Source organism: Botryllus schlosseri, chromosome 13 (assembly GCF_051294905.1).
Source record: "Botryllus schlosseri isolate E-star chromosome 13, Bs_hap1, whole genome shotgun sequence".
Classification (NCBI taxonomy): Eukaryota; Metazoa; Chordata; class Ascidiacea; order Stolidobranchia; family Styelidae; genus Botryllus; species Botryllus schlosseri.
This window is the reverse complement of record NC_137248.1, coordinates 2,943,272-2,956,789: the sequence shown is the minus strand read 5'-3', so window position 1 is coordinate 2,956,789 and position 13,518 is coordinate 2,943,272. Positions and strand designations below refer to the sequence as shown.

At 37.6% G+C, this 13,518-nt stretch overlaps 2 protein-coding genes across 3 annotated transcripts in view; one reads left to right on the top strand and one right to left on the bottom strand.

Moving 5' to 3' along the window:
- LOC145453942 (doublecortin domain-containing protein 1-like) overlaps nt 1–13,518 on the bottom strand; it is a 304,595-nt gene that overhangs the window by 14,214 nt on the left and 276,863 nt on the right. Inside the window, exons 2-19 of one of the 2 annotated variants that reach the window (XM_080331905.1) lie at nt 8,934–9,111; nt 8,741–8,867; nt 8,517–8,669; nt 7,787–7,884; nt 7,383–7,542; nt 6,785–6,947; nt 5,676–5,881; nt 5,139–5,232; nt 4,915–5,074; nt 4,329–4,428; nt 4,072–4,204; nt 3,258–3,412; nt 2,584–2,718; nt 1,560–1,769; nt 1,287–1,412; nt 530–754; nt 332–454; nt 52–153 (exon numbers count right to left, since the gene is read on the bottom strand). In XM_080331905.1, the coding sequence (XP_080188031.1) occupies nt 52–153; nt 332–454; nt 530–754; nt 1,287–1,412; nt 1,560–1,769; nt 2,584–2,718; nt 3,258–3,412; nt 4,072–4,204; nt 4,329–4,428; nt 4,915–5,074; nt 5,139–5,232; nt 5,676–5,881; nt 6,785–6,947; nt 7,383–7,542; nt 7,787–7,884; nt 8,517–8,669; nt 8,741–8,867; nt 8,934–9,070 (2,607 nt within the window). In that variant the 5' untranslated portion in view covers nt 9,071–9,111. Of the gene's footprint in view, nt 1–51; nt 154–331; nt 455–529; nt 755–1,286; nt 1,413–1,559; nt 1,770–2,583; nt 2,719–3,257; nt 3,413–4,071; nt 4,205–4,328; nt 4,429–4,914; nt 5,075–5,138; nt 5,233–5,675; nt 5,882–6,784; nt 6,948–7,382; nt 7,543–7,786; nt 7,885–8,516; nt 8,670–8,740; nt 8,868–8,933; nt 9,749–13,518 lie in introns of those variants that run through there. The other variant, XM_080331904.1, reaches the window with a different exon arrangement.
- On the top strand, nt 10,301–13,452 carry LOC145453947 (bifunctional polynucleotide phosphatase/kinase-like). The gene has a single exon (XM_080331912.1). The coding sequence runs from the start codon at nt 11,224–11,226 to the stop codon at nt 12,880–12,882; it is 1,659 nt and encodes a 552-aa protein (XP_080188038.1). The 5' UTR covers nt 10,301–11,223; the 3' UTR covers nt 12,883–13,452.

The following is a 13,518-nucleotide window of genomic DNA, read 5'->3' as shown; positions in this document are numbered from 1 at the left end:
ACCTTCGAACAGACTAGTTCTAGCATATTAATACAATGAGATAGAAGTTACCTTTGTCTTTTTCCATTCGTTTGGGATGCTTTCCTGTTTCAACGCCCAGCGTTGATATTTAGCACGCGAACCTGTCAATTTTTCAAGCGCCACAACTCGGATCTAAACACAGACGCACAAGGAGAAGCGTGTTTTTCTATTACACAGGCGAATAGTATATTCATATTGAAATGAACCCGAATATTTTCGGCTGACACTCATCAGGGGTAATCGTCAGTAACTTGTAGAGAATCGGAGAGAACATTGCATACCAACGATGTATCAATCATATGTTACATACCTGTTCGGTAGGACTATTCGCCACAGGTGAGCTTCCATCATCGTTGTTAGCAGACTTGAGTGGATAAACCTTGCCTTTGATTTCGATAGAATTGAAGTTTTCTTTATCAAGCATCGTCAAGACCTTGCAGAACAAGATAATAGGTCCTAATTCCAGACATGTTTAAAATCTGGGATTCAAATATCCAAAAAAATGTACCAGATGTGAGCTTGAATTGAAGAGAGAACAGATTTGACCGGCCGAGCTGAACTCCCACTGATGTATGGGGTTTCCTTTGGCTCGTTTCTGTAGAGTAACCGCGTATCCTGTTACGGACGCCCCGCAACTCATCTCCACAGTCACTGGTTGGTCTTCATCCAAGGCCAGCGCGAGTTGAGGGTAGTTACGTGACGTAACTAACCCGTTACGATGAATAAGCCAGGACTGGAAAGCAATAACTCATGCTGATGTCGAGCAGACTTACACAAACGACCAATTTACCGTAGTTAGTTGATTACTGCAACTAACTCCTAGATTTCAGTGTAATACATGTATTATAAATGAAAATATATCTTGGAGTGTTGAATATTATCAATTGCGCATGATGATAAATTAGGTTTAGCTTTTGAGTCATAATTTAATTGAACTGTCCGGCCTGCCATTTATATCGTGATGTGCAGAGAAAACCCCATTTTTCCTCATGTATTGATTGGAGTATTTGGTTGTATTAAGTATTATCTTACTCGTTTATTGATTATTTTAATCCACTGGAACCTGGAATGGTATTTATTTGTATAATCCTTATATTGATTCCTATAATTCGGTACCTACATACGTCAATTAAAGAAAAATCTAGATGGCAGCTAGTCCATTAGCAAGATTGTGCATACAAAGCTTCATAATCCGATTCTGAACCATATTATTCCGATATAACAACAGATTTGACAGCGTATTCAAATGAAATCTTTCCGATTACCTGGGACAATCCGGGGATGTTTCTCTTTTCTAGCTTCTTATCGGCCATCAGCATCGGTTTCAACACGAGTCGAGGATCGTCTTCCGCTTGTAGGTAGTGGTCAGTTTCCGGGTACATTTCCGGCTGCTGTAACAGAATTTTGAGGAAATTTACATTACTATCACAAGGACTGCGTAAATCGAGTACTCGAATCATTGTTCTCAGCCCTAATTATTAACCTACAAGATTTTCAAAAAAAAAAAATTGGACGCCTGCAGTGAACAATGTACTGACCCCTTCAATGACCTCCACAGGTAAACAGGTGACGTTTTCAGGAAACCCTGTGCAAGCTTTCCATTTGGTGTTTTGAGGTATTTCCGTCTCTCCTTGTCGCATAATCACTTTTTCGCGTCCATTCAAAAGATATCCCACCACAGGCTGCAGTTGGGCGTGCAATGTCATCAAGTAACAGGGCTTGAAATCTTCCCCGTAGGAGAGCCAAATCTGAATTAAATGAATGTGGTGAATAGCATAAGATACATCAATAGGCATAGCATAGCTAGCCGTAGTGCATAGTTATTAACCAGCTGGCATCAGCTGTTTTTTCTGAAAAATTTTGCCTCACTTTTCAAAACTGCGAAACACGACCTTAATGGGATGTGAAACCAATAAGTAACATATCGTTGGATTCAGAATTTCAATGCCTAACCAACTACGCCATGAAGCTAGATGAGAGCAGGGCAACCGAGCGTGTATATAATCAAGAATACGAGATAACCTTCTTGTAAAAATAGACAAGTTTATGTTAGTTCCTTATGGAGTCCATGACGTATACCTAGTGCGAATAAGTATGTGCTATTCATAGATCATAGATCTCTCCTTTCAAACAAGCCATGAGTGACCGCTTTTGCTCAACTAATTCGACACTGCGTGTTTATGGTGAAACGCTCTACCATGTTTTGATAGTATCAATTGAATTAGCTTGCGGCACGATAAAAAGAGGTCGTTTATTAAATTAACGATCTGCAGAAAGAGTACTGAAAGGGGCATTGTGCTATAAATATGATATGGTCTCAAATTAAAGAAAAAATTTTGGCCGTAAACATTTCCTTCAGAAATCCACCATGATTGAACTGCAGCGAAAAGAAAATACCACCTATCCCCATTGCACGGCAGTTGAATAAATAAATTTCCATGGTCTCCGGTGCTTAACCCGTTGACAAAATTGCTGGCACGATTTCTTCACTTGTACTTTGCTGGATCTCCATATCCACGTCACTTGAGTCATTACAGCCCTAAAATTAGCGGATTTTCCTACCTGCTGATCATACTCCAATTCGTTAACATTCATTATTTCCTCCCCTTCTTTATCGAACATTCTCCGGACCAACGTACTCTTTGCGGGCCCTGTTGGGTCGACTGGCTTATGCCAATGAGATATGTACTCCAAAAACTGAAAAAAAAATCGCACAGTTCTATTGGTAGCAGACTTGGAAAACTAAACTAATAAGTTTGTGAAATGTTTCTACGATATAATTTTAATATAATTTCTGGTTCACCTGAAAATGCTACACGAGAATTGTATAGTGCGAGCCAAGCGCGGTGTACAGAGATTTGCCATTATCATGCTTATAAGAAAGAATGGACTTTGATTTTATATAAACTGAACATCATTGCATGTCCAAGTTTTCGAGAATACTGTATTCTAATTCTAATCTATTTTGGAAAAAACTGTAGCTATAATTCTAATTCCAGTCTAATTTGATAAAAAAATGTATAGCTATAATTCAAATTCTAGTCTAATTTAGAAAGGCTGAAATTTTTGTTGTATTCCTTCCTAATTCTGAATTTAATTCAATTTTGAAGTTTTTGCGAATTCGGTAACTCTAATTCTAATCCAATTTGGAGAAAAGCTATATTTCTCATTTTAATCTAATTTGAAGCTGAAAGTTTTCTAGTCGTCCGATTGAGTGGAAAATTTAATCGGCGTACTCTGCGTTTGATGAGCTCGTCCGGATTTTGCTCTTGTTCCGCGCCACGGTAAATTTCTCTCAAATTCACAAAGACGGTTTGCGGGTTGATGTCTTTGCCGTTTTCGAAAATCTTCAAACGCAGCCCGTGCTGACCGACTATACGGTCGTCGCTGCCTGTAAATACGTGCGGTCGCAAATAAAATACCAAGGTGTACAATATATTTCAAACTGCAACGCGGCAGGCGCCGTCGATGAACATAGTTCATTCATTTTTCATTCCTAACTCTCTTAATCAGATATATATATAAATATATATCGACTTTCAATTAAATAAAAGGGCAAAAGAAAACAAGAAACAAAAGAACATCAAACTGATTATCTTGACGTTCTTTTATCTTAATCAGAGGTGGCCATTAACGGAGTAATTCTACTTTTTCAGAGAACTCAAGTAGGTTTCGTGCTGATTACTCAAGGTCAAGTGGTCATGTGTATAGCCTACTCCCACTTATATTTAACAGTATTTTAGCCAAAAATACTCAATTCACACTTTTTTTATATCGTAATGTAGAAAACAGTGGATAATCAAGTGGGTATTTCGGATCACTCCTCCTTTTATCCAACAGTTATCAGTTTTTTAAGCAAAACTAGGTTCCAAAAACAATTAATTTTTACTTAATCTCATTTGCTTGTTTGCTGCTCAGTAAAAAACGGTTGTGCTGTTAATTAACTTGAAATATTACACAGCACTTGTATTTTATCAGCATCAGCATCAGTCACAATCCAATCACATTTAAACGACAGCCGAGAACATCGATATATTTAACAATGCATACTGATTTCTTTTATATGCTTCATTGTGTAAGAATTCCCAAGACTGTTCTGTTCCTTTTTCATTTTCTTCAAAACTTTCAGTCGCTCTTGGTACTTTGCCTTCGCCTTTTTCATTTCCTCGATATCTTCCGACACCTGACAACACACAGATAACCAACATGTCATCATCTGAGCATCACAACCAAAATAAAGCAGCAAATTGCCCAAAGCCAGAAAATAAGTACCGAACATCTTATCGATAGACAAATTGAGTACTTGCCAAATCAATGTACGAGTACGCGTCCTCCGGTTGCATATTAACTATTTCTTTATCGGTAATCTTCTCAGTTTCTCCATTGCATGCATATTCCAGCTGTTCCCTGAGATTTTAACGGTCCATTTCATAAGTAATCCCATGTAATTTTGCGTGTATGCAAGTTTATGCATAATGATACAACCAAATATTAGTGTACTACCATACAGGTAGAAGTGTACAATGTACATAGACACAAAACTGGTACAAAGTCAATCCAGCAATATTATGAAACCACATAACCTAAGGTTTTACTACCGATATATGACACTTCCGATGACAAATCATGCAAATAAGTGTATGCTAGTGAGAAAACTTGCTTTTGCAAATCAACATCATTTAAAGGGCCATAAGAAATTGGTGTCTAAAAGTTGATTTAGAGATTTACGGTAATGAACAAATCACTTCGCTAGACCGCAATCAATAAAACACCATAAATATCTTTAAAAATTTATTGTTTCAGCAGAATTCAACTCCAATTTTAGGCAAATTATAAGAACAATCAAATATATGACTTATACCACAAATTATTAGCAACGTATTTTGGTCTCACGTTTTTAACTTGGCAGATTCCAATCGCTTTTTCAATCCCCACAGGACCCCTTCCATGAAATTTGTGGCCCCAGTGGGGTTGAAGCCTTCACCCGAACTCACATAAAGGGGGCCGTGTATAAAAACTGCGCCTTCCTTCATGCAGGAATCCAATTTCAGCACTGTAGAACGAAAAGATATATTCAAGGACATGCTAGCGAACTTGTTTGTTGTATGGGCATCGACCTTCTTGCAAGGTAGATACTTCTTCTCCGTTCCAGCCGTATAAGATTCGTGCCGCGACATGTAATTTCAGCTTGCTGGTACATTGATCCAGAAGCTAAAATTATAGATCGGAGGACATTGGGTTCAAGTTACACATACAGACTAGACTAGGCTAACTGCATTGCACATATCACTGATATAATAGAATTAATTCAGATTGACATTTTCATCCATATACAACACAGTCGGAAAAGATGCACATTACATGCCATAGATTGGAATGGCAAGACATTTTTCAGTTAGTCCTTCAATACAAGTAGTATTGATCAAAATAAATGTACTGAGAACAGCATGAACTTTGGGTGCCGAAATCTGCTTGCATCTTGTGCGGTTGGGCTAATATGATACAGTCACTTTTATTAGATTTACGGATTGATTGAATCAGGATTTTGTAGATTATGGAGTTAGTCGCATATAAGACACGGTTTGGCAAGAAACATTTTCTAAAGGTCTAATTCAAGAGCTACCTGAACCTACCAATATCGAAGTCAATGGTACCTTGGTGAGGCTGGTGTGCTGGGCACCGTGCAGCACTTCTTGTCCGTCTGCTCCATTTCCGTTAGCAAACACCAGGATGCGATATGATTGCATGCCGGCCAGCCTTTTCAATCTATTGGTCGCCTTTCTGCGCATCGGCTTCCTATCTGCTTCCAAAACAACACCTTTTGGGGTCCAAGATTGGGTCTGTGTCAAGTTTGCCGAGTCTGAATAAAAATAAAAAATGAATAAATTATTTGATTTAATTAATAGCTATCTATTGCTGAATCACCGCCTGAAATTGACAGCAAAACCATTCTACATTCAACACAGACAACAAAATAGGGTAGACTAGTTTTATAAAGTAACATTACGAAGATACTATTCTAGGTTTTACTAATCTGCTTGGAAGTATGACAGTATGGGTTCGATTTTTTAGGTCTGAATTCTATGTTGATACTTTTATTTAGTTGCGAATGGAATAGGAATACTTTACATAAGGTTTAATTACTCTTTTCATGATTCCCAACAATAATTTGTCCGCCTAAATGTGAGTACTCCCAAAAATTATCTGATTCATAGCACTAAACATGTAAGTTGCTGAGTCCCTATACGTGTCAGTTGAAAATATTCTGGTATATTTCAATATGAATATACGATTCAATCATATATCAAAGTTCTATATCTCCAAGATTCTCTTCTCTTCATATAAGTTTGTATGAAAAACTATGACACTCGTACTTCATCAAAAACTAATTGTTACCAAGAACCATCACATGTAACTTTGTGAGAGTGAAGTCTGCAAATTGCCACTTTACAGCAATGCTTTATTTACAAGAAACATAAAACGATCGGTGACAATGTGTAATGCCCACCAGCACGGCTACGCGTAAATGATTGCTGTGTGTTCGGAGTTCAAGATACTCGAAGGTTTGACACCATCCCAAACAATGCTCCAGTTAAGGTAAATAAATCATTTGAATTACTTCAAATTAGTGAGAGTGCTCACAGCCTGTTGAAGATGCTAAGTAAACACAAGAGTTTAGCTATCAATATACTACTTACATGAAGATTTACGGGACAGCATCAGAACCACAAGTACTGACACTGACAAAGAACTAAATACTTACAATGCAATGATTTCTTCGGGTCCTTGTATGGCTCTCCATTTGATATAAAAACTTTTGCATCTGAAGGTATATCTTTGGCTGTAAAGGCTTCTGTCCCATTTTCCAGATACACTCTTCTACCAGCCATGTTAAGTCCAAGTTTGCGAGTAGCCTCCACTAGAAGCTATATCGTGAAAAATCATTAGCTAATGTAATAAATCAAGGTAATGCGCTTGCAAAAAATACATGACCGATAGTCAAATCTGCCATGGACCATGCCATCATAATATTAGGGCTACTTTAATTAACGGTTTGCTAGATCAATTCAAACCTTACGAAGCCATCCTTTAATAGATGCTTAAGTAGTAGAACAAAATCTGTCAAATTAATACTGTAACTTTGCCAAATTGAATACAGTATATGGGCCAAATGATGCACTCTAAAAGAATGCAATTCCAATGTACTTTTAACAAAATAATTATAGCATAATATTAGGAATAGGAAGTTTTATATAACCGATCAAGAAGTCGGATGCTTGACCATTGTACTATCTTGGTCATGAACAGAGAATAACGCCAATACACACTAAATTTAAAAACTTAATGTCAAGAGAATTCACCTGCTTGATATCACTTGCAACTACCGTCACTTCATCTTGATGAGAGCCATTTTTAAAAGCTCTGCATCTGATAGTGTGCGGCTGTCTTTTGTAAACTGGAATACTTTTATTGCGATATGATGCGACAGATTCGTTATCGGTGCTGCCATCATGTGTATGTCTTGAGAGCAGAAGGAAGTAAATGGTTAATTCATGACTTTCAGAGCAAGTTGAAGTCATATTTTGTGATACAATTGTTGATATACTATGCTTGTTCCAAATCTCTACTAGTTGTTGACGATTATCTTTAACGAATGCCAGCCAAAACTATTCCGGATCATTTGAATATGAATGCACAATTGCAAGTTGAACTAAGAATTCACCAATTGAAATCACTTCTTCCAGACAATAATGCCAATGTGTACCTTCTTCTGTGTGCCGGTGCTGATGTCGGTCTGTTGCGAGTTGAGAATTTCACTTCCATTGTCCTGCGGCGTGGATGATTCTCTTTTTCATTAGAATCCTTAAAATATCGTCAGTTAATAGTGATGCTAATGTATAGCTGACCTTGAAAATGAAATCCTAAAGAACTGCTGAAAATACGGACAATGTTAGCATTCAAGTTAAAGTAGGAGTAACGCTATAAATTTCTACTCAATCAAAAGTAGAAGTAGCAATTCGCAAGACATGTCAAACTACTTCAAGTGGAAGTAGCAAACAAAGATCTGAGAAGTAATCAAGTAGATTAAAAAGTAGATTTTGTCGATGGGACGTATACTTTTTGCAGTGTTAATGGTAGGTGGCAATTTTCAAAATTGCAAGATGTCTCTTTGTGACTAATGACACTGCAAATGAAAATTTAATTCAGTTACGGTGAATTTTTAAGACAATTTCACACATAAAAGTGACAGAAACATACCATAAAACTAAGTTATAAGATCTAAACTGTAAAAAGTAAGCAGTTTTGCCTGAAAATACGCTACTTATTCAAGAAATTGTGTTTTTAGATAACTTTCACATCTACTTGACAATTTTTTGAGTAAGTAGCCCACTGCAGGTTGGAAAAAACTACTTGAGTGCTCCAAAAAGTAGAAGTACTTCGTTGCTAACCACCTTTGGACATAGATATGTTGTTATGATGCTAGGGGAACTTACGTCGCTGGAGCTACTATCAAAAGTTGATGAGTAATCGCAAGATAAGTTGTCTTCCGTGAAAGATTGTGTCCCGACAGCTTTACTGTTCATAGCGATGCTAGACTCGGATTCATCAACTTTTCGCTCTCTCATCTTCTTCGCTGGATGTGGTTTCTGATAAAGGAAAGAGTTCACACAATTATCCTGACATGAATAAGAAATATCTCCTATGAGTGCAATATTACCTTAGAAATGGTCGAGTGATTCCTAGGTGCTACAGCTTGGAGGTATGGGCTGACTGTTTTAGGCCTGGATTCGGTCGAGTGATTTCGAGGTGCAACTGCTTGGAGGTATGGGCTGGCTGTTTTAGGCCTGAATTCAATGTTGATGTTATTAGTCTGTTTATGATGAACAAGACAGAAGATAAATAGGGCTTACCTGCTCTTTGCACGATTACGTGAAGGTGGCAAGTCATTCCTTTGTGATGTATTTTCTCCCAAACTTTGACGATATTCATTGAGTATTCTCTCCTCCTCCCTACTAGACATTGATGATCGTCTAACTCTTCCAGACATCGGATTATTTGCTATGTTGGTTGGAGAAATCCTATTGTTAACTATAAAGGTACAGAAATAGCCAACATAATGATGAAGGTGGAGAAAGTGCTTTAATCTGATTTTATTGTCTGATATTTTTACGAACTTCTGGAGGCTGTTGGAGTAAACGTCAAGCAATCTTCCTCATACTGTCACACACCTATCACAGATTTTCTTTCAAGAAATTTGTGTAAATACTTGATCGCGTTGCTTTGGCGTATGAGGATTTGGGCGATTTGGCCATCCCTGACCTTGCCACAGCGCTAAGACGAGAGAATTATGATACCAGCTGATATTGTGCAATAATCAACTATTCTATTATCACTTCTCTGTAAAAAAACAGTGTGCCAAGGAGAAGAAATGCTGAACTAACGCACATTTATATTTACGAATCGATTCCAACAACCGCCACCAGATAGTTATTGTTGATTGCTGCTATGGAAATCAAAACAGCGGTACTGGTGTGCAATGAGCCATATTCGCGAAATCTGCAAAAAAAACAAAGTCGGCCTGTTAGTGGAGCAAAATAAAATAGTAACTGATGTTGTTCAAGTAGAAAATAGTGTATTTTTGAAAGTTTACATACAAGGAAAATTAGGCGTCAGAATATTAAAAGAGAATATTAGGATTTATTGTTGCTCGTCCACGACGTAATGATTGACATTTTGAGAGTCTAAAAGTACACCAATATCATAATGGTGAAATGCTAGCCCCAATGTACAACCATAGTGTTCCTAGTACATAGAGATCAGATCAATGTCTATGATGATATCATAGCCTTTACAATTTACATACATGATGATATCAACCACGGACCGGCACTGAGCTGTATCAACCTGATTACGCCTCAGCGTTTTCTGCCAGAATCACAGTGGTCAGGTCAGGTCAGGTCACAGTGATATTCAGGTGTAGGCCAGTGTCAGTGAGAAAGGTTAGTGATTATTTATATTTGTATTATGTTGAACCTACGGCACCAACCTTCGTCATTCTACAAACCAACTCAGCGGGATATCACTGTGATTCTGATATGCAACGTATAACACTATTCACTATAGCCAACCGTTATCTGTCTCGTCTGTAGAATTAGTCATTTAATTTGACTGTTCTGCCAATCTTTGCAGCTTGTCTCTGTATCTCAAGGTGCTGCTAATTTTCAAAGCTACTATTTCCTTGTTTGAAATTCTAATGCATTATATTTTCCTTCGCTATAGTTATCTCCTTACCTGGTATTGCTTTGTGATCATTTTCAAGGAGTGATGGCTCTCAATATTCTGAGGAACATTAAAATTTTCCCCAGCGGAAGAACAATTTGGACTGGGTTGATTGCCAGTCATGAAAATAAGGTAGTTGGATCTTCCGCCCCAAAATCGAAAGATCATGTGCCAAGCCCAACACCAACTGAAGCGTCGAAGGCAGATTCCACCAAGTACAACACGACGGAATATTTTTCTTACTCGGAATATTCATATTACGACATTGACCGGGACTGTGTTTCGATGAGGATCAAGCAACCAGAGGCTCCGATTGATCACAGATAATCTCGTATAGTCGTATTACATTTCAATTGTTTTTTTGTCTTGTTTCCTGTTTTTCCCACCACAATATTGTCAAAATATGGTACTTTCTCTTCACTGTTTTGGTTTTGAGTATTTGTATCATACATAAATTCAATGCATTATAAATTAATGGATTTGCTGATTCAAATGTCAATAATTGGTCTTTCACATTTCATGCCCTCGATAGGCCTAAGCAAAGTAAGATGAAAATGCATTGGTAATGTGCGCAGATGGGTCCAGTAATAAAGTATGATGTAGTCTTGCCTTTCTGATTATGTGGTTTGATGATTGTGACGGTATGTTTTTAGAGTGTGATGCGAAAATTATCTCAATCTAATAATTATGATGCAATTACCCAGGCACAGTTTGATTGAAGTTCAGTATGTATTCTTAGAGTCCTGTCTAATTCATTTGTGTTGAAGAATTGATATTTTACCTTCGTAAAATTTTTGTGTAAAAAATGATTAGTAATTGGTGATATATGAGGGAATGATGAATTACTTGAAAATGTGATGCTAACAAATTCTCGTTTTCCTCCTAGATCTATACAGTTTAGTATATTCCAGTTTAAATAATATGTCATACTTTCAAGTGTGCTCCACGGACGGCAGACATTCACCAATAGATTTACCAAACAACACATCTGTTATTCTCGGACGGAGCCCTGTCACAAAAATCACAGATAAATTATGCTCCAGGCAACATGTAACACTAATTGCCGATTACAAAGACGGAACTATAACCCTGGAACAACACGGCCTCAATTCTGCCACAATCGATGGAGAAGAAGTTCCAAAAGGACAAACCAAGACACTAAAGCCAAATGACAAATTCTGCATGGTTGATAATTGTTACGAATATACAATTACCTGCAATCAGAAAAAGGGAGAAGAGAAAACACAATCGAAGCGTACCATCGATGATTTTTTAGGTGTGAAAAGCAAAAAGCGGAAAGTTGCAGAGCAAACCAGTGAAGAAATTGAGGTGCAAAAAAAATTAAGTCTCTTACAGAAATCCAACTTACTTACACCCAATGTGAACAAATCAAAGAAAGAACAAACGGATTTACCGTCTCATTCACTGCTATGGATAAAATCTGATTCTGCCTCTGGCTGGTCAGGTTATGAAGATTTACTGATTTATAATCCGCATGATTTATTCAACTCGTCAAAAATTGCAGCTTTTGATATGGACGGTACTCTTATTACGACCGCGTCTGGAAAAACGTTTGCTGTTGATCATAACGATTGGAGAATATTGTATGCCGAGATACCGGGCAGGCTCAAATCATTACATCGCGATGAATTTAAAATTGTGATCATCACTAATCAGCTTGGGATTGGAAAGGGCAAAATAGCTCCCAAAGATTTTAAAGTAAAAATTGGAAATTTACTGAAAAAGCTTGGAATCCCTATTCAAGTGATAGCGATTACGAAACGCAGCGCTAATCGTAAACCCAATATTGGAACTTGGGAGTGGTTACAAACGCATGGAAACGGTGGGATTTCAATAAATATGAGCGATAGTTTTTATGTCGGCGATGCCGCAGGTCGTCCAAAAGATTGGGCGCCGAAAAAGAAAAAAGATTTCTCGTGTGCCGATAGACTTTTCGCTTTGAATCTGGGAATTCAGTTTAAGACGCCTGAGGAGTTCTTCATGTCCCAAAAGCCTGCAAAGTTTAACATGCCAGAATTTGACCCGAAGAGCGTCAATGAAAATGTAAATTTAATCGAAGGTAGTGATGATGTTGTAAGCAAGAAGCAGGAAGTAATAATCATGGTAGGATACCCAGCAAGTGGCAAATCTTTCTTTTCAAAGCAATACTTGGTCTCAAAAGGTTACACGTGCGTGAACCGAGATACAATGAAAACCTGGCAGAAATGTGTGGCGGCCTGCAATCAGGCTTTAGCGAACGGTCAAAGTATTGTTGTGGACAACACAAACCCTGATAAGGCAGGACGAAAACGATATATTGATGCAGCCAAATCGCGTGGTTGCGATTGCAGATGCTTTGTGTTTCAAGTCTCCATGGAGCATGCGCGTCATAACAATAGATTCCGTGAGCTGTCACTATCTGAGCATGATAAGGTTCCGGACTTCGTGTTCTATCAGTATCGAAAAGCTTACGAGGAACCGAGCTTGCCTGAGGGGTTTCAAAGTATTGTCAAGGTTAATTTTGTGCCCAACTTTTCGAATGATGATATGCGGAAGAAGTATTTCCTGTACAATGATTAAAAATACCTGTTATAATAGGACTGATTGATTATTTTTTGCCTCCTATTATCAGGTCACGTTTCTGATACGTGATAAACAAATCGCTTTATAATGACTGATAAATTCTATAGTGATATTGTGTTGTCTACGATTTCATTTTAAAATCCATTTGATTATTCATGATTGTTGTGTTTTTCCATCGGAATTTTGTGTGGATCTCGGTTGATGCCTGATAAAATTGTGTAATCAAATTTATTGTTCAACCAATACCAACCCTATACTTCAGGTAGTGGAAATCGGAACAAATTTGTCTGTAGTTTTTAGAGTTGGTGTGAAAAGTTTGGCCAGATGGCATCAAATCTATCACGTAATCGACAAGTTCACACTTTTCAATATGACGTTCACTTGATTCAATAAGAGCTACACTGAAATATGTGCAGTGTGGCCTCGCATGTTCATCTTCTTTCAGGTGTCATATTGTTCTGTTTCTGTAGCTTCATCTCATTCAGAAAGACAATATCTTTCACCCACTGTGAAATATGATGGTTTTGATTTAAATTATCAGTTTGTAATCCGTCTTTCATTTCTCAGTGCATAAATATTAATGTAGAGATAACATAACTTCTTTAGTAGTAGATTTTAATGTTTTCAACTCCA

Excerpts from the sequence above, each read along its gene's own strand:
- LOC145453947 (XM_080331912.1), top strand. The coding sequence starts at position 11,224 with ATGTCATACTTTCAAGTGTGCTCCACGGACGGCAGACATTCACCAATA.